Genomic DNA, 25,475 nt, shown 5'->3' with positions numbered 1-25,475 from the left:
TAAATCCTAAAGAATTGTCACATGACCAACAAGCCACGCCCACAGAACCGGTAGTAAAAAAAATTTAGAACCCACCCCTGCACCAGACGCATCGGCCTCATGCTATTAAAAGAAGCCGAGTCTCTATTCCAGGAACGTGTGTCTGTGTGTTTCTGCAACTCTTGGGCCACGCAGTATCTGACCCACCTCCAAGGGGCTACTCCCTACGGCCATTAGATAATTAATCAGCCCTCCCCAAACACAGAGCCAAGCAAACATTTTAAACAGCTGCCTTGCTTTTAAACATCATCAAAACAAGATTAGTGGTACCGTTTTTATACCTCGCACTTTGGTTATGAATCTGCTCGGGGAAAAAAAAATACATCACTTAAATCCAGAGCCTTCCTGGAAAGGGGTGGGGGGGAGAAGAAAATGACATTTTTTTGCAAGTGACTTTTCCAAGGGCTGCATTTCAGTGGGTTTTAAGAGTCCTGCTTCCAATTTAAAGAGATTCCACAGACCATGGAATAAGAGGTTAAAAAAAAAAAAAACCTCCCCTTTTTGACCTCTATCTTTCTACATCGTAACAGTGGCATTTTAGCTCCCCGCTGTCGCCTCCGTTGAACTCTGAAAGGAGGCTCTACTTGGAGCCACCGACAAAATCAAAAATTGTTAACCCCACACTGCTAAAATGGGGTGAGGTGGGGGGGGGGCACTGTGTGGCTCCACATTTTTATCTCCTTGCCCTGCCCTCCCCAGCAACATCAAACAAAAATCGAAAGCGGCGTTCCTTATTCCTCCCGAAGAACAAACAGAGGAAGCTTCAAGTCCACAAAAACGGGGCAGAGAGACTCAAGGCAATTGTACAGCCCAGAGGAATCATCTCCCACATTTCTTGCAACAATTTCTTCCCCGAAACTTCCCCTGGAAAAAAATCCAAAAAACTATGGGATCGGATTCTTCAGAACTCTTTCCCACAACCTACAACTTAGCAGCAGCGACAACGCACTCGTTGGCTAGAGTAGTGTACGAACGTTCCTCCTTCTCCCCTATAAGGCTAACAGCTTATCTACGACCTAAAAAATAATAATAAATTCGACGTGATTCGGGACCTCCTTGCGGGCCTTGTATCTCCCCCGTGAACAAAGTGCTGAGTGAAGCAACCATTTTGCCAGAAGAAATGCCAGCGGCACCGACAGCGTAACCGGGGGAAATCTTTTGGGCAGACATGCTCCCGTTTGTTCAGCCTGGCTGCGTTGATCTTTTTCCACCCCAAAAGGTGCTTCGGAGCGAGAAAAAGATCAGTAAAAACGGGGATCGATGAAACTGCAGACACAAAAAAATAGGAGAAGCGACGCTGGAAAAATATCCTCCCAAGTTTGACAGCTCCACGTGCCAAGCCCAGGGGGAGGGGTGGGGAGAAGCCGAATCAGCTGTTCTGCCGGCAGCTGCCCTCTCGCCAGCCGGCTGACACCAGCCGGAAAAGTCACGTCTGTGGCTCGAGTGGGCAGGAAGCAGGGAAAGTCAGAGGCCGGCTTCGGAAGAGTCGGGGACCACACAGGACGGAACCGGATCCAACCCCATCGCGCCTTTATTTTCAGGAGAGCATCTGCACCGTGAGCAGCAGGTCGGGTTTCAGCACGCTTCCCATGTGCTCGCCCCTGGAGGCTTTGATATCCTCCATGACCTCGGCGTCCCAGATGAAGGTCAGAAGCGCCGAGGGCACCTGGGAGGAGGAGGAAGAAAAAAAAAGCTTAGCAGGCGTTTTCAAGGCACCGGCTGTTCTGACCTAGGCTTCCTGATACAATTAAAAGCACACAATTAGTCCCAAAAACTCTCTTTTTATTTCAACGGCTGTGAGTTCTGTTCATTACCATCCCGTGATGAGTCACAAACAGCCCGTAAAGAGTCCGACAGAAGTCTGCCACAGTCCTTCGGGATAAGGCTGATAAGCACCCACCTTTATCTCCCTTGACACGCTACCAAGACCTAAGAGCCTTGATAGTACAGTGGTCTACGCACCCTGTTATTAACACAGCTGCCTGCAATTTACTGCTGGTTCGAATCTCTCCAAGGCTCAAGGTTGACTCAGCCTTCCATCCTTTCTAAGGTAGGTGAAATGAGGACCCAGTTTGTGGGGGCAATAAGCTGATTTTGTATAAATATACAAAAGTATGAAGGCTATTGCTTAACGCATTGTAAGCTGCCCTGAGTCTCCAGAGAAGGGCGGCATATAAATCAAATTAAAAAAAAAAATTGGCAATTAGCTTTGCAAGGCCATACAGAGCACAGAATCAAAACGGAGCTTCAGAATTTAAACCGATCAACATGAACAAAGTTGCTTCCTGCAAAGGCTCACATGCCTTTGCTCCTCTTTTTTGTCTTATGGGAGAGGCCAATCATCTCCAAGCCTTACTCTCGAGTCGTCCCTTTTGTCTTAACTGTTCTTGCCTTCTGGCAGCTCTGCACATGCGCACACTGGGAACAGGCTCCCCCTGTTCATCTGCCACGCTGAAGTCCGATCTGGAGGCTCCGGAGGCAGCACATATCTCCCAGATGGCCCTGGCCCCATCTCTGCCTCCGATGCAGAGCCCTCATCTGAGCCTTCCCCAGACTCCAGGACTGGCCCATTGTTCTCCCCAGCCTCCTCACTGTCCGACTCTGCTGCCAGCTCTGCAGGCCACCGGCAGACCACAACACCGGCATTGAACCGATGCAGATGTATGTAATCCTTGACTTACGACCGCGGCAAGAAAGGTCACAAAATGGAGCAAACCTCAACCAGTGTCTTGCTTAGCCGTGGGCATTTTGGCCTTGATTGTGGTCGCAAGTCAAGGCCTAACTATGCTGCCTTCAGTGAAAAATGTCTATGGTGATTCTCCAGGTCATAGTTGTCCCCACAGGTGCTTTTTTTCAAGAGGCAACCGGACTCCAAGAGAACAATAGACAAAGCAACATTGTCATTCCATACGTTGCAGCTATATTGGAAAAGCTCAGGAGGATCTTCAGCCCACACAACATATGTGCAGATTTTAAACCCGAGAATACACTAAGCTTGGTCCACCCCAAGATACAAACTGAGCAACGTGGTATATGCAGTACAATGCAGGGAGCCATCTGCAGATCTGTATATTGGGGAAACAAAACAGCCACTTCACAAACACATGGCACAACATAGGAGAACAAACCTATCAGGACTAGATTCAGCGGTCCATCCTTTAAAAGACAAAGGCCACTCTTTTGAAGACAGCAAAGTCCACATTTTGGACAGAGAAGACAGCTGGTTTGAAAGAGGGGTCAAAGAGGCCATCCGTGTCAAAACTGAACAGCCCTCTCTCAACAGAGGGGGAAGGATACGACCTCATCTATCTCCAGTCTAGAACTTGGTTCTTTTCAACAGTTCCAAATAGGCTCCACACCCATTTGCACTAATCAGGTGACCCCGAGGACACAGATAAAACTCCAAGTGGCCTCAACGACTCTCTAAAAGGATGCAAATGACCAGCTTTGTCTGCAAGGAGTATAAATCCTTCCCTTCCCCACCGTCCAGTCAGATCTGAAGAAGCTTCTTGGATGAGAAGCGAAATGTCTTCAAAGAAAAACCCAGAAAGTCTAGTTGCCTCTTGGAAAAAAAAGCACCTTTGTGATTTCAGTGGAAAAGTTTTTAAACGTCCGTGGAGATATTCCGATATGTATCCGCCTTGAAACTAGACCATGTAATTATGACAAAGATTATCACAATACTATTTATGATCTAATACAGAACATCCTAAAATATTTCTTGTGGTCAACCCCCTGGTTGTGTGCTACACGTGATTTGACACAGGTTTTTTTTCAAGGCAGATCCATCTCGGGAATATCTCCCTGAATTCCTAAGAACTTTCCCAGAAAATTTAGGCATGTTGCCATTGTGGAAGGCAATTGGTGAACCTGGTAAGGAAATCTCTCTGAAATGGTGACCGAATGGGTCACAGATTGCCTTGCTTGCCTTTTAAATTTATTTATTCATTCATTCATTCATTCATTTATTTATTTAATTATTTATTTAATTATTTAATTAATTAATTAGATTTTTATACCGCCCTTCTCCTACTGGACTCAGGGCGGTGAACAGCCAAGAATAAAAACATCACATGCAAAATTTAAGATTAATTTTAAAAGAATTAAACAAGTTTTGGCCCGATATAAAATTTAAAACACCCCAACTCAAATCAATTTATAATTAAAAATATCTAAAAATATCTAAGGGGGGGTGGGAGTCAAGCCAGCCCAGCTTGGTGAAATAAAAAAGTTTGAAGGGCACGGCGAAAAGCACGGAGATCTGGGATCCTACGTATCTCCGGGGGCAGGTTGTTCCAAAGGACAGGTGCTGCCACAGAGAAGGGGACTACCTTAAGGAGACAGGCTGCATTAGCTCCGCTGTGCATGGAGGGAGAGAAGTGCAGCTTCTCTCTGCCAGAGAATTCAACGTTAAATGCTGCAACAGAGAGAATCCTGAAGTTTTCTCTCTTCATTCACAGCGGAGCTGCTGCAGCCTGTCCCTTTAAGGTACTTTGACCCCCCAGGAGGGAGGGGGCCGGGGGGGACCATAAAGAGAGCAGCAGCTCCACTGTGCATGGAGGGAGAGAAGTTCAGCTCCTCTCTGCCACAGCATTTACTATGAGCCCTTCTGGTGCTCATACACACCTTTTTTTCCTACCGGGTTCTGTGGGCGTGGCTTGGTGGCGGGGTCATGTGACTGAGTAGGCATGGCCATGAGTGACATTGAGTTGGCCATGCCCTCTCAGAGGACCCCCCCCCACCAAGCCACGGCCACAGAACCAGTAGGGAAAAAAATGTCATCACTGCTGCAGTTGTAAGCCGAAGACTATCTATAATGCTGAAGATCTCTATGCTAGAAGATCATATAACAGCCGTGGCCAGAGGAGCTTTCTATCAGGTTCGCCTGATTCGCCAATTGCGTCCCTTTCTAGACTCATTACGCAGTCACTCAAGCCCTCGTCATTTCCCGACTTGACTACTGCAATGCTCTCTACATGGGGTTCCCCTTGAAGTGCACCCGGAAGCTCCAACTGGTCCAGAATGCGGCCGCGCGAGTAATTATGGGAGCAACATGGCGCTCACATGTAACACCCTCTTCTACGCGAGCTGCACTGACTTCCGGTGGCCTTCCGAGTGCGCTTCAAGGTGTTGGTTCTTACCTTTAAAGTGCTCCATGGCTTAGGACCTGAGTACTTACGAGACCACCTGCTGCAACCGATAACCTCCTACCAACCAATACGCTCTCACAGAGTAGGCCTACTCATAGTCCCATCATTAAAACAATGTCGTCTAGTAGTTCCAAGGGAGAGAGCCTTCTCTGTGGGGGCACCTACTCTTTGGAACAAAATACCCCCTGGAATACGAATAATCCCAGATCTTCGCACTTTCCGACGTGCCCTGAAGACCTTTCTGTTTCAACAAGCAGGGCTGGCATAAACATCTAAATTCTATGCCAAGGTCTTAGCAGAGACACCAAGTTGACTCAATTTATTATTTACTGTTTATTAAAAAAAAAACTATTATATGTATATGAAATCTTAATCTGTTCACTGTCCTGAGTCCTTCGGGAGAAGGGCGGTATAGAAATTCAATCAATCAATCAATCAATAAATAAAGCAACTCCCCGTCTTGAGAGGGAATATGAAGCCGCCCTGTTCAATTGTTTTAATCCCCAGAAATTCAGGCAAAACGGAGAATTGGCAGTTCCTTCTCTCTAAAGGAACCGGATCCTTACCAGCCCGCTCTCGTTGAGCGCCAAGTTCTCGTCGGTCAGTTTGTGGCCCCCGGGGGCCAGCAGGTCAAACGGCAGCCAATCGTTCTGCAGAGTCTCCCGGACAAAATGGAAGACGGCTGAAATGGGCTCCCGGGCGTAGAATGTCCCTGCGGGAACAGGAGGAAGAGGGAGGAAAAAAATATGAGTTTTCAGCCGCCTTTCATAGCGCGGAGAGGAGTCGTAATGGCGGTGTTCATTGAACGACTGCAGCATCTGCTTAATGACGCCCTGGGGGGAAAAAAACCTCAGAAAATTAGGCACAGTCCTGTGGCAAGTTGCTTAAACAATCGCCATGACTTTTAACGACCGTAATTCTGAACTCAATTACAGTCGTAACTTGAGGATCACTCGTGAGTAAGGAGTAGACCATAGAGACCAGCAGTGGTTCTTCAGGATTTCACATAGGACGGGAATCTCCAAACTTGGCAACTTTTAAGACTTGTGGACTTCAACTCCCAGAATTCCCCGGTGTTCCCAGGCTAGGTGCATCGAACACCTGACTCCAGTAAAGCCTTCGCTGACTGCAGGTAATCTTTGATTTACAACCATTCGTTTAGTGACCGTCTGATGTTACAACTGCACTTGAAAGAACACGACTTAATGATTGTTTTTCACACTTAATGACCGTTGCGGCATCACCTTGGTCATGTGATCAAAGATGCTTGGCAACTGACTCACATTTATGACGGTTGCAGTGTCCCGGGGTAACACGATCCCCTTTTGCGACCTTCTGACAAGCCGAATCGACGGGGAAGCCAGATTCACTTAATGACACTATTACTAACTGAACAACGGCAGTGATTCGCTTAAATTCGGAAAATGGAGCACTTAACAGCTGTCTCGCTTAGCATCAGACATTTTGGGCTCAAATGTGGTCGTAAGTTGGGGACTACTTTTACCGTATTTTTCAGAGTATAAGACCACTCCCCCGCCCCCCAAAAGAGGGTGAAAATTTGGGTGCGTCTTATATACCGAATGTAGCCAAAAACGCAAGGCACGGAGGTGGCGATGTTCTGTGGCAATCCCTGCAGCCTGGAACAGCTGATTGGGGGTATTCCTGGAGGCTGATCCTCCCCAATCAGCTGCTTCTGCTGAATCAGGCTGCAATAAGGTGCTGAAGCTGACCTGGCTGTTCACTATTTGCTGCACGGACTCAGAGTTTGCAGCAGCAATCACATCCAGAAAGCACACACAAGTAACTGATTCAGCAGGATTCAATAACTTCTCTTTATATATAATATAACACATGAAGTAAATATACAATACCAAAAGCAGGTTTTCCAACATGGCAGTAAATACAAGCAAAACCCAAGCAGAGGAGAGGAGTTTCAGTTTTGAGCAGCAGACTACTTTAGTTCAGCACAGACTCAGAGCTGCAGACCTAAGGACACACCCGGGCTCCTTGCTGTCTCCTTCCTTATTGCTCACACAGAAAATACTGTTTCATTTTCCAAACAGCCCTCAACTCTTACACACTGACAGGACGCTAGCCAGATGAATACCGATGGATGCTGGTAGGCAGAGGCAGAATTTTTTTTCTTATTTTCCTCACCAAAAACTAAAGTGCATCTTATACTCCTAAAAATACATTTACTTCTATATATATATATTTATATAATATATTTAATTTTAATTTATTTATTAGTAGTCCTCGACTTACAACCATTCACTTAGTGACATTCAAAGCTACAACAGCACCGAAAAAAGTGACTTAGGACCTGTTTTCACATTTACGACCAGTGCACCATCCCCACGGTTATGTGATCAAAATTCAGACATTTGGCCGCTGACTCATATTAATGATGGCTGCAGCATTCCGGGGTTATATTATCCCCCTTTCCAACCTTCTGATAAACAAAGCCGATGGAGGGGAAAGCCGGATTCACTTAACAACTATGGCAAGAAAGGTCGTAAAATGAGGCAAAATTCACTTAACAAGAGTCTTGCTTAGCAATCAACATTTCTGGCTCGATTATGGTCCTAAGTCGAGGACTACCTGTGCTGTGCGGCCAACCGTCAGCCCCCCCCCCCCCTTTACCTTGCAGGATGTACTCGTCAGGGAAGCGAATGCGTAAGAGGGTGTAGTTGTATCGCCTCAGCTCCCGCTGTTCCTCCTTCTCCCTCATGACTTTCGTCCTCAGCATGGAGGCCTTCTCAACCGCGTCTGTCCTTCAGAGAGAAGAGAAGAAGGTCAAAAGCGGAAAGGACAGAGAGTCCTCGGCTTACGACTGGTCCCTTAAGTCAGGGGTCTCCAACCTTGGCAGCTTTTAAGACTGGTCATTGGTAAACTTTCTCCAGTGCCGTTGTAACTTTGAGCGGTCGCTAAATGAACTGTTGTTAAACCGAGGACCCCCTGCAAACAAATCACTTTTTCCAATGCCGCTGTAAACTTTGAACGGTCGCTAAACGGATTGTTGTAAGCCAAAGACTATAAACAAAGCCCAGGCCAAGCCAGGAAAACAGCATGTCGAGAAAGGCTGGTTTTACGACCCACCAGATCCGACCGACGGGGTCCCTCACTCACCGTATCCTCTGCTCCCTTCTCAGCTCCTCCACGGTGAGGTTGAAGAAGTCGCTCGGCAGCTCGAAGCGAGACGCTTGTGGGGAAGGCTTGAAAATTTGGAGCTGTCGATCCAGCTTGGCCCTCACCGGCTCCCCGTTCAGCAGCTTCTCCTTGTGGTCCTTCAGGTCCTCCAGCTTCTCCAAGGCTTCGTCCTTCAACACGTAGAAGTCCTCCGTGGCTTCTTCTGGAAGAAAAAAATGGGCCTGTTCTGAGCCAGCTCCCCAAACATGACAAACCCCTCTGAGGTAAACTCAAAGATTCCTTTAATTAGGAGCGCCGGCAGCCCCGGCAAAATGTTTCTCTCTCGCCGCAGGCTAAGAAGCCCGTCCGTCCGGAAGATGAATAGTTGTCTGCCACACTTACTCATCTCCACCCCCTGCCTTTTATCCCCAGAACTAGGGTGGGGCTTCGCTAGCAGCGGTGGCTGTTTTGTCCCAAGGATCAGCCCATAGATTTCCACTGCTCTCCTTTCCTCTGCCTTCTGTGCATCAGGTACTGGACCCAGCTGTTCCTCCTCTTCCTCATCAGCCACCTCCAGACATGGGTGCTGTTGACTCTCCATCTGAGGCTGCCGCCAGACTCCGCCCCCCCCTCTCTCCCTCTCCCTCTCCCTCTCCCGATCTTTGAGGAAATTTTCTCTTTATTGAGCATAGTGATCTGACCCTGGCTCTTTCGCAGTCAGCACTGACCTTTGCCCCCCCCCAAGCCCTCCCTTTCCGATCCCCAATTCTCTGCGTCTCATTGGCTATCTTCCAAGCCACTCTCCTCATCCCATCTCCGTCAGATCACAGGAATGTGCCCCCTCCTCCCATCTCCGAGGAAACAGAATCTTCAAAGGAATTAAGTAGGCAAAAGTTCAAGCTTCTCCTCTCCTATGCATATGTCAGCGCTGGAACGCTGACACTGACCCTAACTCCCACGCCTCCTCCTCCTTTTCTGATTCAGCTGCTAGACGGGTTTGAGGGGCCGGTGGCCGACAGGCCACAAGGGGGTTGTTTTTTTTGGCTTGCCGCGTACAGGCATTCCTTGACGTACAGCCCACAAAGGGGCCCCAAATTTCCATGGCTAAGTCAGACAGCCATTAGCTGAGTTTTGCCTCCCCTTCCTTTGATGACACTTTCTTGCCACCATTAAGGAAATCGCTGCGGTTGTTAAATTAGCGACACAGTTGTTAAGCGAATCTTGGCTTTCCCGTCGATTTTGTTAGAAGGCCGCCAAAGATCACTTGACACCCCCCCCCCAATAAATAGGAACCGATTGTCAATCACGTGACCGAATTTTGATCACGTGACCGGAGGGGGATGCTGCAACGGTTGTGTTATGATGGTTGTGGCATTCCAAGGTCACATGATCACCCTTGGCCAACTCCCCCAGCCAGCTTGCCACAAGCAAAGTAAATGGGGGCGGGGGGAAGCCAGATTCGCTTAACAACCATGTGATTTGCTTAACAACCAAGGTTGTTTGTTTAACAACTGTGGCAGAAAAAGTCGCAAAAATCAGGCATAATTAGATTAACTTTATTGTCACTTTGAATGTACACTAATCAGCATACATTAAAATGAAATTTCGTTGCCTACAGCTCTCAAAAGGTTTCCACCTCCACTATACACTACATAAAAATGACAAAATAAATAAACAAATACAAAATTATGCATTTGCCCACATATATTATATGACCCAGGGAAACAACACAGTCTAGTTCGAATGTATACATGTACATGGCGAGAAAAATGAATCTTGCAAGTTTACCAGACAGATGGCATAGGGAACAAAGTTGTTACAGAATCTGGTAGTCCTGCTAGAAATACTTCGAAATCTGCTCTCTGAGGGAAGCAACAGACTGTGTAGTGGTGGGTGTACGGGGTCTCTAACAATGCTTTGAGCTCTACGCACATAGCACTTATAAGCAGTATCCTGAATGACAGGAAGCGAGCTTCCTATAATCTTCTCCACTGTCCTCACCACTCTCTGTACGGACTTTCTATCACAGCCACTGCGGCCACCGAACCAAACAGGGATGTAATTTGTTAAAACATTCTCAGTCATGCCTCTGTAAAAAAGTGGCCAGGACAGGAGAAAGATGTGCTCTCCTTATTCGATGCAGGAAATGCAGACACTGGTTTGCACGCTTCACTAAGGATGACGTGTGGAGAGCGCCAATTAAAAGCCACCTTGCGTAGCAACGGAAATGTTGTGGTTGTACCCCATTGGCTATTGATGAAAAGACACCCCAAAACCAAACGGAATGTCCCCAAGATAGAGGATGATAGAACAGGCACAACAGCGGAAGTGGCTCTATTGGAGTTAGGGAACACTAGTCCACATGAAGGCTTACCTTGTCCGGCGACATCCAGAGCAACCTTCTCGAACCCGACCGCCTGGAAAAACTGGTCTGCTCCTTCCAGGCAGTGGATCCTTTCCTGGAAAGCAAGAAAAGTCGGAGAAGATTCATGAAGGCTAATTCTTCTTTCAGGTGAGCTTTATCCCCAACTTCTACCAGGAGACCAAGAGCTCCACCTGCCGTCTCGAGGGGCCAGGATTCTCTTTATTTGTTGCTGCTCTTATAGAAGGAATTGGCGCACGGATTCCTGCTGCCAGAGCTTCAGCTCACCTGGAAAATTTTGTTCTGCATCTTAATTTTCCGATATTTCTCCTCTTCCGGATGGAGATGGATATTATCAAGATACCTGGGAAGGAAAAGTAATAAAGGTGTGTGTATGCGCGTTCCCTGCTTAAGCAGGGGGTTGGACTAGAAAACCTCCAAGGTCCCTTTTCAACTCTGTTATTGCTCTGTCTCTGTTGTGGCCCGTCAGCGGCCTGTGCAGCTAGTAGCTGATTCTGACAGCAATATCCTTCCTCCAGGAAGTGGGGAGGGAATGAGGCTTTTGCAGTATCTTTCCCCTGGAGTGGGGTGGGAATGGAGATTTTGCAATATCCTTCCCCCAGGAGTGGGGTAGGAATGGGGATTTTGTAGTATCCTTCCCCCAGGAGTGGGGTAGGAATGGAGATTTTGCAGTATCCTTCTGGAGTGGGGAGGGAACGGGGCTTTTGCAGTATCCTTCCCCTGGAGTGGGTGGGAATGGAGATTTTGCAATATCTTTCCCCTGCCATGCCCACACCACGCTCACCAAGCCACGCCCACAGAACCAATAGTAAAAAAAATTTGGATTTCACCACTGCTACATATACAGCCATTTGCAGTCTCCCGTGGCCCACATGATTTATTTATTGGTTCGATTTATATGCCGCCCTTCTCCGGAGTCTCAGGGCGGTTTACAATGCGTTAAGCAATAGCCTTCATACTTTTGTATATACCTGCTTAGTAGGGCTTTTGGGCCCCCCCAAGGGGTGTTCTTTTTTATACAAAGTCAGCTTATTGCCCCCACAAACCGGGTCCTCAATTTACCTACCTCGGAAGGATGGAAGGCTGAGTCAACCTTGAGCCTGGTGAGATTTGAACTCACAGTAATTGCAGGCAACTGGCAGCTAAGTGCTACTTAACAGCACTTTAGTCCGCTGTACCACCAAGGCTCTTGGTGGTGTTTTACAATGATTTTGTCAAAAAACCAGAAGTCGATGCTGGTTTACGGGAAAACCAGGCCATTGCGAACCGTAGGCTCACTTAACAGCCGCCACGGTGGCATAACGACGGTGGCATTCGCTTAATGAAAATCACATAAGCAGCACTTGTTAACAACCACCCCAAAAAAACATATAAAATATGACCGACTTGCTTTATGATCATAACAGGCAGCCTCCGTTATGGCGTTAACTTGAGAACTGCCCGGTGACTGGGATAATATCCAAATACACATAATCCTCAACTTACGACAACGGAGCCCAAAATGTCTCTTGCTAAAGCAAGACAGTCGTTAAGTGAGTTTTGCTTCATTTTTACGACCTTTCTTGCCACAACTATTCAGTGAATCGCTGGCAGTGGCTCTGTTAGTAACATGGTTGTTACCGGCTTCTTCCCCCATGGACTTTGCTTGTCAAAAGGTCGCAAAAGGGGATCACGTGACCCTGGGATGCTGCAACCGTCATAAATGTGAGTCGGTTGCTGAGCCTCTGAATTTGAGTCCCATGACCACAGGGATACTGCAACGGCCGAAAGTCTGAAAAGTGGTCATAAATCACTTTTTTTCAACGCCGTTGAAAACTTTGAACGGTCACTAAATGAAACGCGGAGGACTAGACGTATTTCTTTCAACTGACCATTGCAGCAAAACCTTGGGTGCCAATGGTCTATTTTTCCCATTGAGATCTTGACAGCCCCATAGAGTGGTGCGGCGGCCTAGAGGTGGATGGAGCTCTCGCCTCAACGATCAGGAGGCTGTGAGTTCGATCCTAGGTAGAGGCAGATATTTCTCTCTCTGGGCACGATGAGAATATATGTGCTAAATATAACTCCGCATTGGTGACAGGAAGGGCATCCGGCCAGTAAACACACTGCTAGCTCCATTCTGTTGCCCAGACTCCACCCTGCAAGGGATTATGGGTGTCATTAAAAGAAAAGGATGACCTTGACACCCCAGAGATATGGGCTGTCCTCTCCCACCATTCTGCAAACCCTGGAATCAATTCACAATTAACAGCCAGAGCACACAGCCAAGGAAGGAAGGAAGGAGGGAGGGAGGAAGGAAACTAGAGGAAGGAAGGAAAGGAAAGGAAGAAAGGGAACTAGAGGGAGGGAGGGAGGAAGGAAGAAAACTAGAGGGAGGAAGAAAGGAAGGAAACTAGAGGAAGGAAGGAAAGGAAGGAAGAAAACTAGAGGAAGGGCGGGAGGGAGGAAGGAAGGAAACTAGAGGAAGGAAGGAAAGGAAGGGAGGGAACTAGAGGGAGGAAGGAAGGAAACTAGAGGAAGGAAGGAAAGGAAGGGAGGGAGGGAGAGAGGGAGGAAGGAAGAAAACTAGGGGAAGGAAGGAAAGGAAGGGAGGGAGGGAGAGAGGAAGGAGGGAGGGAGGAAGGAAGGGAAGGAATTGGAAGGAAGGAAGGAAGGAAACTAGAGGAAGGAAGGAAAGGAAGGAAGGGAAGGAAGGAATGAAGGAAGGAAACTAGAGGAAGGAAGGGAGGGAACTAGAGGGAGGGAGGGAGGGAGGAAGGAAGGAAGGAAGGAAGGAAGGAAGGAAGGAAGGAAGGAAGGAAGGAAGGAAGGAAACTAGAGGAAGGAAGGAAAGGAAGGGAGGGAACTAGAGGGAGGGAGGGAGAGAGGGAGGAAGGAAGGAAGGAAGGAAGGAAGGAAGGAAGGAAGGAAGGAAGGAAGGAAGGAAGGAAGGAAGGAAGGGTAGATTTCTGAAGCCAGCAGACCACACCACCTACTTTGCGATGGTCTCCACGCCAAGTTTGACCTTCTCCCGGTCCCTGTTGAACGTGTGGATCTGCATGACGGAGGCGGCCACGGGATCTCTGTTCGCGTGCTGGAGGAGGAAGAGGAAGAGCCGGTGAGACAAGGGACCGGCGGAGATTCTCCCACAATCCTCAGAAGGACAAAGCTTTACCTCAAGGATGGCGTTTTTGATCTGCGCCTCCCTTTTGTCTTTTCGGACGGTGACGCCGGTCAGCGGGCAAGTGAAGTAGACGCCCAAGACGGACAGGGTGGAAGGGTCTTCTTCGACATCGGGCAAGGAATTCTAACCACAAAAAAAAAAAAAAGGGAATTAAATTAAAGTTTTCTTGACCTGGGCAGCTTCGAAATGGATGGACTTCAACTCCCAGAATTCCCCAGCCAGCTATGCAAATGAGTGAAGGATTCCTAGAAACCAAGATCATGAGCGAGAAATAAGTTTGACTCTTTTCTCTGTGACCCTGGGGATGTTGCAACGGTCATTAAGTGTGAAAAAATAGTCATAAGTGGCTTTCTTCCCTGCTGCGGTAATTTCACTCACTCACTCACTCACTCAATGAATGGATGGAACACGTGACGTGTTTGTACCACTTTATAAGGCCTTGGTGAGGCCACACTCGGAATAGCGCATTCTGTTTCGGCCGCCGTGATATAAACAAGATGTTGAGATTCTAGAAAGAGGGCAGAGAAAAGCAACAAAGAGGATATGGAGTCCAAAACATACAAAGAACAGTTGCAAGGAATTGGGTAGGTCTAATTTAATGGAAAGAAGGATCGGGGGGTGACAGGATAACAGTCTTCCAATATTTGAGGGGCTGACACAGAGAAGAGGGGGGGTCAACCTATTCTCCAAAGCACCCGAAGGCAGGACAAGAAACAACGAATGGAAACTACCGTATTGTTCGGAGTATAAGACGCACCTTTTTCCCCCCTAAAAGGGGGTGAAAATTTGGGTGCGTCTTATACACCGAATGTAGCCCCACCCACCCACTGGCCCCCACTCTTTGGCCTCTGCCTCCCAGCAATTTACCTCCTTGCAGCAAGCAGCAAAAACAGCCCATTTCAGTTTCAGCACAGCCTGATTAGCACAAGTTGATTGTCGGTTGGATCGGCCTCCCGACTCTCAGATGTTTCAGGCTGCAGGGATTCCCATTGCGTTTTGCTGTGTGGGCCTCTGCTGCTTGCTGCAAGGAGATAAATTGCTAGGAACAGATTTTTTTTTTCTTGTGCTAATCAACCTATGCTGAAAACGAAAACGAAAGTAAAGCAGACTGTTTGCTGTTTGCTGCAATGAGGCAGATTACTTTTTCTTGTTTTCCTCACCAAAAAAAGATTGGTGCGTCTTATAGTCCGGAGCGTTTTATACTCCGAAAAATATGGTAATCAAAAAGAGGCCCATTAAAATCAAAAAGAGGCCCATTAAAACAAGGCCTCTCTCCAACAGTCATCTGAAATGCAGCCTCTTCTTTTTTAATATATATATATATATATACACAGACACACACACACACACACACACATATATATGTTTTTCCTCTAGCCAGGTTTTTCCTACGTAACCAAGGTTTTTCTGCAGCCCTAGCTCAGTAGAATCACATCCACTCGATTCTGGGCTTTTTTCTTTCTGGCAGCCAGCAAGTGAAAAAAAAAGAAAATACTGTACCTTTACAGGGAGGATACATGAGATGTGGGTGTGTCTTACTGATGATGGCTAACGAGCCAGAAATAGATCTATATAAGTCTCTCAGCAGGCAGCAAAAGCTTGCTGGCTGCCAGAAGGAAAAAAGCCCAGAATCGAGTGGATGTGATTCCACTGAGCTAGGGCTGCAGAAAAACCTTGGTTACGTAGGAAAAACCTGGCTAAAAGAAAAACACACATAAATCCTACGAAGAGTAAAATAGATATTGTACCTTTACAGGGAGGATACATGAGATGTGGGTGTGGCTTACTGATGATGGCTAACGAGCCAGAAATAGATCTATATAAGTCTGTCACCAGGCAGCAAGAGCCTGCTGGCTGCCAGAAGGAAAAAAGCCCAGAATCGAGTGGATGTGCTTCTAGGAGCAATGTGTGATTGCGGCTGTTTCTTCCTTTTAAAAGGAATGAGATTTCGTCGAAACGTCGCCAAGACACATCCAATTTTACGCGGGAGAAAACCCGAATAACCAAAGACCTACATACAAATACCCGCGAAAACCTCAGAAAATATATATATATATATATGTAGGTCTTTGGTCTTTGGTTAGCACAACCAAGCCCCCACCCAAACAGAACACACCCCTAGCCAATCAGAGCACAACCAACCCCCCATCCAATCAGAGCACAGCCAAGCCCCTAACCAATCAGAACACACCTCCACCCAATCAGAACACAGCCAAGTCCCCACCCAATCAGCTCACACCCCCACTAGCAGTTAAAAGGAAGAGACAGCTGCGATCTCACATTGCTCCTGGAAGCACGAAGCCGAGAACACCAGCCTGAAGATGACGAACGAGACTTCGTCGAAACGTCGCCAAGACACTTCCAATTTTACGTGGGAGAAGACCCGAATAACCAAAGACCTACATATATATATATATATATATATATATATATATATATATATATATATATATATATATATACACACACACACATACATACATAACATACATACACACACACACATATACACACACACACACATTTTTCTTTAACATATATGTATTTAATAAACAGCGTTTTATTAAATACATATATGGGTCATTTTACATCTACATAATAGTATTAATGATATTCTTTTCTTGTATGTAATAGTATTCTTCCAGCTTCTAATTTCTACCTTTATTATCTAACCATTGATAAAACAAATCCCAAATTAAAAAAAATATTCTGCGTCTTCTTTATCCTTTATCTCTAGCGTACACCTATCCATTTCCGCACAATCTGAATATGTTTTTTATTACGTTTTCATCTGAAGGGGTTTCCTCACTTTTCCAGGGTTGTGCAAATACAATTCTTGCTAGAGACCCAAGACATCTAGAGTTAAATATACATTCCCTTTTCATACCTTCTGATCCACAGGTAGCCCCTTATCACTCGCAGCCGCTTCAGCCATAAGCTCCTTTTTCACTGAAACACAAAACAACAACAACAAAAAAGGAAATAACCTGATGAATAACAAGATTTAAAATGGAGGAAGCGAAGGACAGGAAGCCCCCGAGTTACGACCAAAACGGGGAGCAGAATTTCCACTGCTAAGCGAGGCAATCGTCTTGAATCGCCTTTTTTTGGGGGGGAGGTGATGCAGCTGTTAAGCGAATCACGTGGTTGTTAGACAAATCTGGCTTCCCCCATTGATTTGGCTTGTCGGAAGCCAGCTGGCGATCATGGGGATGCTGCGACGGTCACAAGTGCGAGGACTGATCAGAAGTCCGTATTTTTCAATGCCACTGTAACTGAACGGTCAGTAAGGGAAATGGTGGTAAGTCCAAGACTACCTATACAGGTAATTCTTGTCTTACGACCACAATTGGCTTTTTAAAATCGCTTGACCTGGTCTGATGGGGGGTTTTAAGGGTTAAATTTTACATTTTTTAGATCTTAGATTTTATTTTGTATTGTGGCTTGTGTTTTTATTATTGTGAGCCGCCCTAAGTCCATTGGGAGATAGGGCGGCATATAAACCGAATAAAATTAATTAATTAATTAATAATGGAGCCCAAAATTTCTGTTGCCAAGTGAAAAAAGAAAAATGCCTGCCGATTGATTCCATCACCCAGGGCGAAGCAGGCCAAGGTTTGGCCAACCGCTTCCGGACTAGATTCTGGAAAGATTTCAGCTGCTGTAATCCTGCCCGGCGGCTGAAATCCTTCTGCGGCAGCTCCAAACACCCTCAGCCTCCAAAGACTTTTACCCTGATTCCGGATGGCGTCTTGGGACGAGAGAGGGCGAGGTTTGGGCTTCTGTTCCAGCCGGGCCAAGGCGGCGGCTGCAGCCATCTGAGCTTCGTTGGTGGGCCCCTGGCGACATTTGGCAGTGTCCGGTTTGGGTTTCTCCTTGGTGGATTTTTCCCTGTTGGAAAACAACAGAATAGCAAAAGTCAGAAGGTTAAGGAAACCCCACAACGCAGGGTGGATAAAAATCAATGATTTTAAAAAAAAAAAAAAACAGATTTTTTTGATTTAAATTGGATTTTTTTGATTTTTATTGAATTTATTTTAATAAAAAACTTTTGGGGTAAAAATCTATCGTAAGATAGTTTTCTATTTAAGATACATAAATAATTTAGTTTATTCAGCATGAAGTGGAGCTTAGTTATGTAGCATGAGGCTGTATATTCTGCAACCCTGGGACTATCGGTGAGTCAACAGTGGGTCAAAGGAGTAGCAGAGATGACAGTTGCTCTTTAAAAATTATGATTTAAATCGAGTTGATTTAAATCAAGCCTTTTTACTAGTGATTTAAATCATGATTTAAATTGTGATTTAAATCGACTCGATTTAAATCAAATCCACCCTGCCACAACGGTTGTCCCCGTTCTTAGATCAAAGGCAATCCTTGGTTTACGTCCACAGCTGAGCCCCAACGTTTCTGTCACTGAGAAATTTATGCGGATTTTGCTCTGTTTTATGACCTTCCTTGCCACGGTTCTTAAGTGAAGAACTGCGGTTGTTAAGTGAGCAACATGTTGAGTTAAGTGAATCTGGCTTCCCCATTGATGTGGCTTGTCAGGAGGTGGCAAAAGGGGGTCACGTAAGTAAGTATGAATCCACTGTAAGTTGCTAAGCGTCTGAATTTTGATCATGCGATCGTGAGGATGCTGCAATGGATGTAAAGTGTGGGGAAAAAATGGACGTAAGTCCCTTTTTTCGGGGCCGTTGTAATTTTGAACGGTCACTAAACGAACTGTTGTAAATCTGGGACTATCTGTATAACAATTTCCATCCCCCCCTCTTTCTACAGCACTGAGAAAAGATCCTCGCTCTACATCCATCAAGGGAATAATTAAAAATAAAGAAAAATTATGTCCCATTGTATCTCAGCTAATGCAGGACGTTTCCTCCTCCTTGGGCGAAGAAGTTCAGCAGATCTACCAGAAGGAAAATCCTTGACAGGGCTCAGAGCCCCAACCTTCCACAAATCCAGAAGACAACAACTAATCTGGCCAGTGTTGTTGTCTACTGGCCTCCCACTCATGGATTATTTCTTTTGCCCCAAAGTTCAACAGAAACTAGAGCTTGAAAACTATTGTAAGGCCCTGCCTCTCCTCCTTTCCCAAGAAAGTATAGACTCTTGAAAACGTGGTATTTCAAAAGGAACCTTTTACTGAGAAGAAGTGATAGCAGGACAAGGCGAAGCAGACTCTAAATTCCCTCCCAAACAATACAGCTAGAAATCGGACTTTAGAAACCCTCCCTCCAGTCCAGACAATCCACAGGTGCGAAGATGTTATTGTGATGGCCCGCCCTGAGAGAGAGATAAGGAGCCGTTCCCAGGGTCTTCTTCGGCTTCCAACAAACTGAAACAATCTACATGACCCTCCCTCTTTATTACATTCCAAAAAAGGTGAGAATACTGCAGGGCGCTTAGGCGCCAGGAAAAAGGTTATAAAATACAGCTTATCCCCACGCTCCCCGTTCCCTCCATTTGAATGGCTGTTATCACATTAGGGATCTGACAACTATCTTGACTTAGACCAAGTTGAGTTCAAAAACGCTACAGAATTCCTGGCCACTCAGACAAATCAGCCATCAACAGGCACAGAGAGATAAGCAACATCTACACACCGTTCAAAAGAGACAGTCAAAAAGCTAAAGAGGAAGCCAGGCACCATCTTGCCAGCCATCAACACCTGAATAAGCAACACCAAGATGAACACCGGACCAACAATCAAGCAGTAAATAACACCTCAAAAAACTACCAACTCAGGCAATCAAAGAGTAAACAGCAGCCTAGTCAAGGAACCGCCAAGAACACTCGTGTCAACATTGATAAAGCAAGCCGCTAGTATATAAACAGAGAGCAAGCCCCTCTCTTCTAGCACGCATTATGTTGCCTAGTTGGGTCATGAAACGTCTGCAAGAAAACCTCCAAACTCAGAGAGCACACCAAGAACCCCATAATCTAGGGATCCCCAACCTCCGGTCCCTGCAGCATGGCAGAAACCGGGCTGCGCAAACAAGCGAAGCCCCATTCATGGGATGCACGCGAAAACTCTCTCCATGGAACTGGTCCCTTGTGCTCAAAAGTTTGGGGCCCACTGTCATACTCATCCTCCTCGTCTTCCTCATCACCCCTTCTTCTTCTTCTTCTTCCTTTTTCTTCATCCTCCTCTCTGTAAACCCCACCTCTTTCTAGCACTGATGATGTCCCCTAGTTGGGTCACGAAACATCCGCAAGGAAACAACCAAGCTCAGAGAGCACCAAGGACCCCACAGTTTTCTCCTCCTCCTCCTCCTCCTTCTTCCTCCTCCTCCTCTTCTTCTTCCTCTTCTTCTTCTTCTTCCTCTTCCTCCTCCTCCTCTTTTCCTCCTCCTTCTCCTCCTCTTCTTCTTCCTCCTCCTCTCCACAAAACCCACTCCCTTTTAGCCCTGATGATGTTCCCTAGTTGAGTCATGAAACGTCTGCAAGGAAACAACCAAGCTCAGAGAGCACCAAGGACCCCACAGTTTTCTCCTCCTCCTCCTTCTTCCTCCTCCTCCTCTTCTTCTTCCTCTTCTTCTTCTTCTTCCTCTTCCTCCTCCTCCTCTTTTCCTCCTCCTTCTCCTCCTCCTCTTCTTCTTCCTCCTCCTCTCCACAAAACCCACTCCCTTTTAGCCCTGATGATGTTCCCTAGTTGAGTCATGAAACGTCTGCAAGAAAGCAACCAAGCTCAGAGAGCACCAAGGACCCTACAGTTTTCTTATTCTCCTCCTCCTCCTCCTCCTCCTCCTCCTCCTCCTCCTCCTCCTCCTCCTCCTCCTCCTCTTTTCCTCCTCCTCCTCCTTCCTCTTCCTCTTCTTCTTCTTCCTCTTCTTCTTCCTCTTCCCCCTCCTCCTCTTTTCCTCCTCCTCCTTCTCCTCCTCCTCTTCTTCTTCTTCCTCCTCCTCTCCACAAAACCCACTCCCTTTTAGCCCTGATGATGTTCCCTAGTTGAGTCATGAAACGTCTGCAAGAAAACCACCAAGCTCAGAGACCACCAAGGACCCTACAGTTCAACCCTGAAGCTACAAAGACCCCACTTGGGATACTGCATCCAGTTCTGGTCACCACCATATAAAAAAGATGTTGAGACTCTAGAAAGAGTGCAGAGAAGAGCAACAAAGGTGATTAGGGGACTGGAGGATAAAACATATGAAGAACGGTTGCTGGAATTGGGTATGTCTAATGAAAAGAAGGACTAGGGGGGAAATGATAGCATTGTTCCAATTTCTCAGGGGTTGCCACAAAGAAGAGGGGGTCAACCTATTCTCCAAAACACCTGAAGGCAGGATAAGAAGCAACGGATGGAAACTCATCAAGGAGAGAAGCAACCTGGAACTAAGGAGAAACTTCCTAACAGTGAGGACAATTAACCAGTGGAACAGCTTGCCTCCAGAAGTTGGAGGTTTTTAAGAAGAGATTGGACAATCGCTTCTCTGAAATGGCACAGGGTCTCGAGCATGGGGGGTTGGACTAGAAGCATGGGGGGTTGGACTAGAAGACCTCCAAGGTCCCTTCCAGCTCAGTCTATGATTCTACCTATCCTAGAGAGGAAAAGATACAAACCTATTCATATAGAGGGGGTAGTCGCAGGCAAATCACAGGACACTTTCCAGTAGCAAATACAAAGGAATGAACTGGATAACACATTGGGGCCTGTGGCTCATTCTGACATACCCAGGCTCAGCAAACAAGCCAATGCAATGTGTCCCCTTCCCTGCTGTCACATCTCTCCCTACAGCATCATAAAGGGCCAAGGGGATCACCCTGTGCAGTCTAGGTTTAAATTCCTAGCAACCCAGTACGCCAGCTGGATTAAAACTCTACAAAAGCTCCGAAGTTAAGACTTCTCTTCTCCTTCATAAGAAGAGGCCGCTTATTGGCATACTTGGGGTCTTGTGCCCCAAAGAGGAAGAGAAGATAGTCATCTCTCTCTCTCTCTATTTATAAACAATTTGATTAAAGTTTAGAAAGATAAAGATTAATGCAAACTGAGGAAAAACCTAAAAAGAAAAAAAAAAAGAAATGCAAAGAGAACATACATTCGCCTGATTCGCCAGTTGCGACCCTTTCTAGATCGGGACTCCTTACGCACAGTCACTCATGCCCTCATCACTTCCCGTCTGGACTACTGTAATGCTCTCTACATGGGGCTCCCCTTGAAGAGCACTCGGAGGCTCCAACTGGTCCAGAATGCGGCCGCGCGGGTGATAATTGGGAGAGACATGGCGCTCACATATAACACCCCTCCTACGCGAGCTGCACTGGCTCCCGGTGGTCTTCCAGGTGCGCTTCAAGGTGTTGGTTCTTACCTTTAAAGTGCTCCATGGCTTAGGACCTGGGTACCTACGAGACCACCTTCTGCAACCGATAACCTCCCACCAACCAGCACGCTCCCACAGGGTGGGCCTCCTCAGGGTGCCGTCATTAAAACAATGTCGACTGGTAGTTCCCAGAGAAAGAGCCTTTTCTATGGGGGCACCTACCCTTTGGAACAGGTTACTCCCAGAGATACGAATGATCCCAGATCTTCGTACTTTCCGTCGTGCAGTTAAGACCTTTCTCTTTCACCAAGCCGGGCTGGCATAAATCTCTTCATTGTTCTAAATCTTTATGCTGAAGATTCTTAAAGGATGAGCCAAATTGGCTTAATCATCTTATATTCACATTTTATATGTATGTTATGTTAACTGTTCACCGCCCTGAGTCCCTCAGGAGAAGGGCGGTATAAAAATTAAATAAATACATACATACATACATACATAACACTCTTCCTTTTTTCCCAACAATAACAACTGTGGGAAGTGAGACAAAGTAACTGATCGAGAGTAACCCAACCAGCTTTGGAGCCTAAGACAGGAACTAGAACTCACCGGCTCCTGGTGATTGGCTCAAAGTCACCCAGCCAAATTTCATTCCTTTTACCCAGCTGACTTTCTAGGGCTACTAGAATTCCCAGTCTCCAGGTGATTGGCCCAGTGTCACCCAGCCAGCTTTCATGCCTAAGATAAGACTAGAACTCATCATCTCCTGGTAATTGGCCCAAAGTCACCCAGGGGCCTTTCATTCCGACAGTGCTACTAGAATTCCCAGTCTCCTGGTGATTGGCTCAATCACCCAGCTAGTTTTCATGCCTAAGGCAGGACTAGAACTCACACTCTCCTGGCGATTGGCCTAAAGTCTCGCAGCCAGCTTTCATGCCTAAAAAGGGACTAGAACTCAATGTCTCCTGGTAATTGGCTCAAAAGTCACCTAGCCAACTTTCCTGTCTAAGAGGGGACTAGAATTCACAATCTCCTGGTGATCAGCTGCAAATCCCTGAAACCGTTTTCATGCCTAAAGTGGGACTGGAAGGGCAGCTGACACAACAGGCATCTTCTGCCCACCATGAAGCTGCAAGATTTGGTTACTATCATCCCATAATCAAACTATATGTTGTCCTTCATTTAACAACTGCCTCACTTAGCAACCATTCGCAGTTATGACAGGGTCGAAGACATAAAACTTTACAACCCAGCCTCGCAGAAGGTCGTCATCCTAATTATCTTCACAGGTGTGTAAAGCACAGGAAAAGTAAAGTAGATATCATGGGCAGCGCTGCATTTCAGTTAGCCACCTCTTCACTTAATGAGCAAGTTTCCTGTCCCAATTGTGGTTGCTAAATGAGGATTCCCTGTAGCTTTAGCATTCATGATTTTGGGCCTCAAGTCTGCTCTACCTCAAAGGGCCAACTATTTAATGTTATGTGATGTGTTTTATATACCCCGTTTCCCCCAAAATAAGACATCCCCTGATAATAAGACCAATCCGGCTTTGGAGCGCATGGCATTAAGGCCAAGCACTTATTTCAGGGTTCAAAAAAATATAAGAGAGGGTTTTATTTTTGGGGAAACACAATGTATTTATATGTATTTGCGTGTATCCATTTGTTAACTACTAACATTGGAGAAGAAGAGGGAGAGAAAGACAGACTGGTCATATTTTCAATATTTCTAAATTTACTTGTGACACCTATGGGAGAGTCTCAATCATCCACGCACCTTCCGCCGCGCCCTCAAGACCTTTCTATTTCAACAGGCTGGCCTGGCCTAACTTTTTCCCTTTTTAAATTGTAAATTTTAAATTTGTCTTAACCATGGGGGGGGGGGTGTTTTTAATTTGTCCCGGGCCAAATTATTTAATGTGGTTTTATACTGTCTTTTAAACTTTGTAATCTATGTGTTTTATTTTTTGGCTGTTCACCGCCCTGAGTCCTTCGGGAGTAGGTATATAATCTATATACCTACTATATATACCTTATAAGGTATATAAATCTAATAAAATCAAATCAATCCAAGATCATAGGTTTGTCCCAAAACTGCTTTTTTTCCCCTCCCTCCAAAAGTCAATTAGACTTTCTTTTTTTTATAATTATTTTTATTTTCCTTTGCAAACGTTTCGCTTTCTCACATCCAAAGAAAACTTCTTTAAGTCCAGTTTAACGGGAGTTAAACTGGGAGTAACTGGGGGAGGGAGGGAGGAAATTAAACGAGGTCAGAACTAGAATCAGGGGTTCCAATCTGGGTGGTGGTGGAAGGGGGGGTTGGACTGGATGACCTCAAGGGGTCCCTCCACCCTTTTGCTATTAACAATCCCTTCCCCTCTCCCCAAATCCTTTTTTTTTACCCCATTCCCCACCCACAACACCACCACCTGTGGTTGGAAAGACCGCAACTCCCAGGGCTGGGAAAGGAGGTGAGGGGGGGGTTCGCGGGCGCCAGGTTGGGGACCCAACCGGGACCCACCCTCTGTTTACAATGAGGGGGGGGCGGTTACCTAGGCGACTCGTTGAGTTTCTGGCCCGAGCCGGCCGACTTGAACTTCAAATCCGCTTTGATTTCCTGGAAGAACTTCTTCATGGCCGCCTCCCGCCCGCGACCTCCGAAGCCCTCCCGAAACAAGCGCAAACGGCCTCGAAACGGTAAAACGGGCGTCTTGGGCGTATAAATACAGAACCAGCAGCAGCAGCAGCAGCAGCAAAACAGGAAACGGAAGCCAACGTAGCTTCCGGTCACGTGCCGAGCGCCGCTTCTGACGCCATCTTGACTCAGAGCGGCGAAGGGACGGAAGGGATGCGTCGCGGAGCGTGCGCGGAAGTCACCTCTGCCCTGAAGCCCAGAGGAGGGGGTCGGGGGTGGGTTGGTTTGGCGGTGGACCGGAAGCTGCACTGATTGGGTGGCCCAAGGGGCGATTTCGCGGTCGGTCAACCAGGCGTTCTAGGCAATAGGAGGTCCTTCTCTATGGGGTTCCCACAAAAGCTCCTTAAAGAACGTATTTTGTGGGGCGTATTTTTCCCCCAACTCCATTCTTTTCTCGTTTTACTTTTATTTGGTGAAATGTAACCCAAGACGGCCAACATACATAACATTTCTCCTTCCTCCTATTTTCCCCATAACGACAACCCTGTGTGGTAGGACGCGCTCAGAGAGAGGGACTAGCCCAAAGTCACCCAGCTGGCTTTCATGCCTCAAGCAGGACTAGAATCCTACTTTCCAGGCCACTACCTGAACCACTACACGGTCCTCGATTTACAACAGTTCAATAGAATAGAATAGAATAGAATAGAATAGAA

General features: G+C 46.6%; 1 protein-coding gene across 4 annotated transcripts; it reads right to left on the bottom strand.

Annotated features, from left to right (window-relative positions):
* Positions 1 to 257: 257 nt before the first annotated feature.
* Positions 258 to 25,475, bottom strand: UBXN6 (UBX domain protein 6). Of its 4 annotated transcripts, none has more exons than XM_087894540.1 (11): positions 24,680 to 25,475; positions 17,598 to 17,755; positions 16,752 to 16,813; positions 13,856 to 13,987; positions 13,677 to 13,774; positions 10,969 to 11,044; positions 10,693 to 10,777; positions 8,319 to 8,541; positions 7,833 to 7,963; positions 5,756 to 5,901; positions 258 to 1,705 (listed from the first exon to the last, which is right to left on the bottom strand). In XM_087894540.1, the coding sequence occupies exons 1-11, from the start codon at positions 24,760 to 24,762 to the stop codon at positions 1,577 to 1,579; spliced, it is 1,323 nt and encodes a 440-aa protein (XP_087750666.1). In that variant the 5' UTR covers positions 24,763 to 25,475; the 3' UTR covers positions 258 to 1,576. The 4 variants fall into 4 exon arrangements, with proteins under 4 accessions (XP_087750666.1, XP_060537625.2, XP_087750697.1 ...); XM_060681642.2 differs by having other exon boundaries at positions 8,319 to 8,538; XM_087894571.1 differs by lacking the exon at positions 24,680 to 25,475 and adding an exon at positions 21,431 to 21,585.

The sequence above is a fragment of the Pantherophis guttatus genome, chromosome 1, assembly GCF_059756535.1.
Source record: "Pantherophis guttatus breed Tessera chromosome 1, ASM5975653v1, whole genome shotgun sequence".
Taxonomy (NCBI): Eukaryota; Metazoa; Chordata; class Lepidosauria; order Squamata; family Colubridae; genus Pantherophis; species Pantherophis guttatus.
The sequence above is the reverse complement of the archived record's forward strand: the minus strand, read 5'-3'. Positions and strand labels throughout refer to the sequence as shown.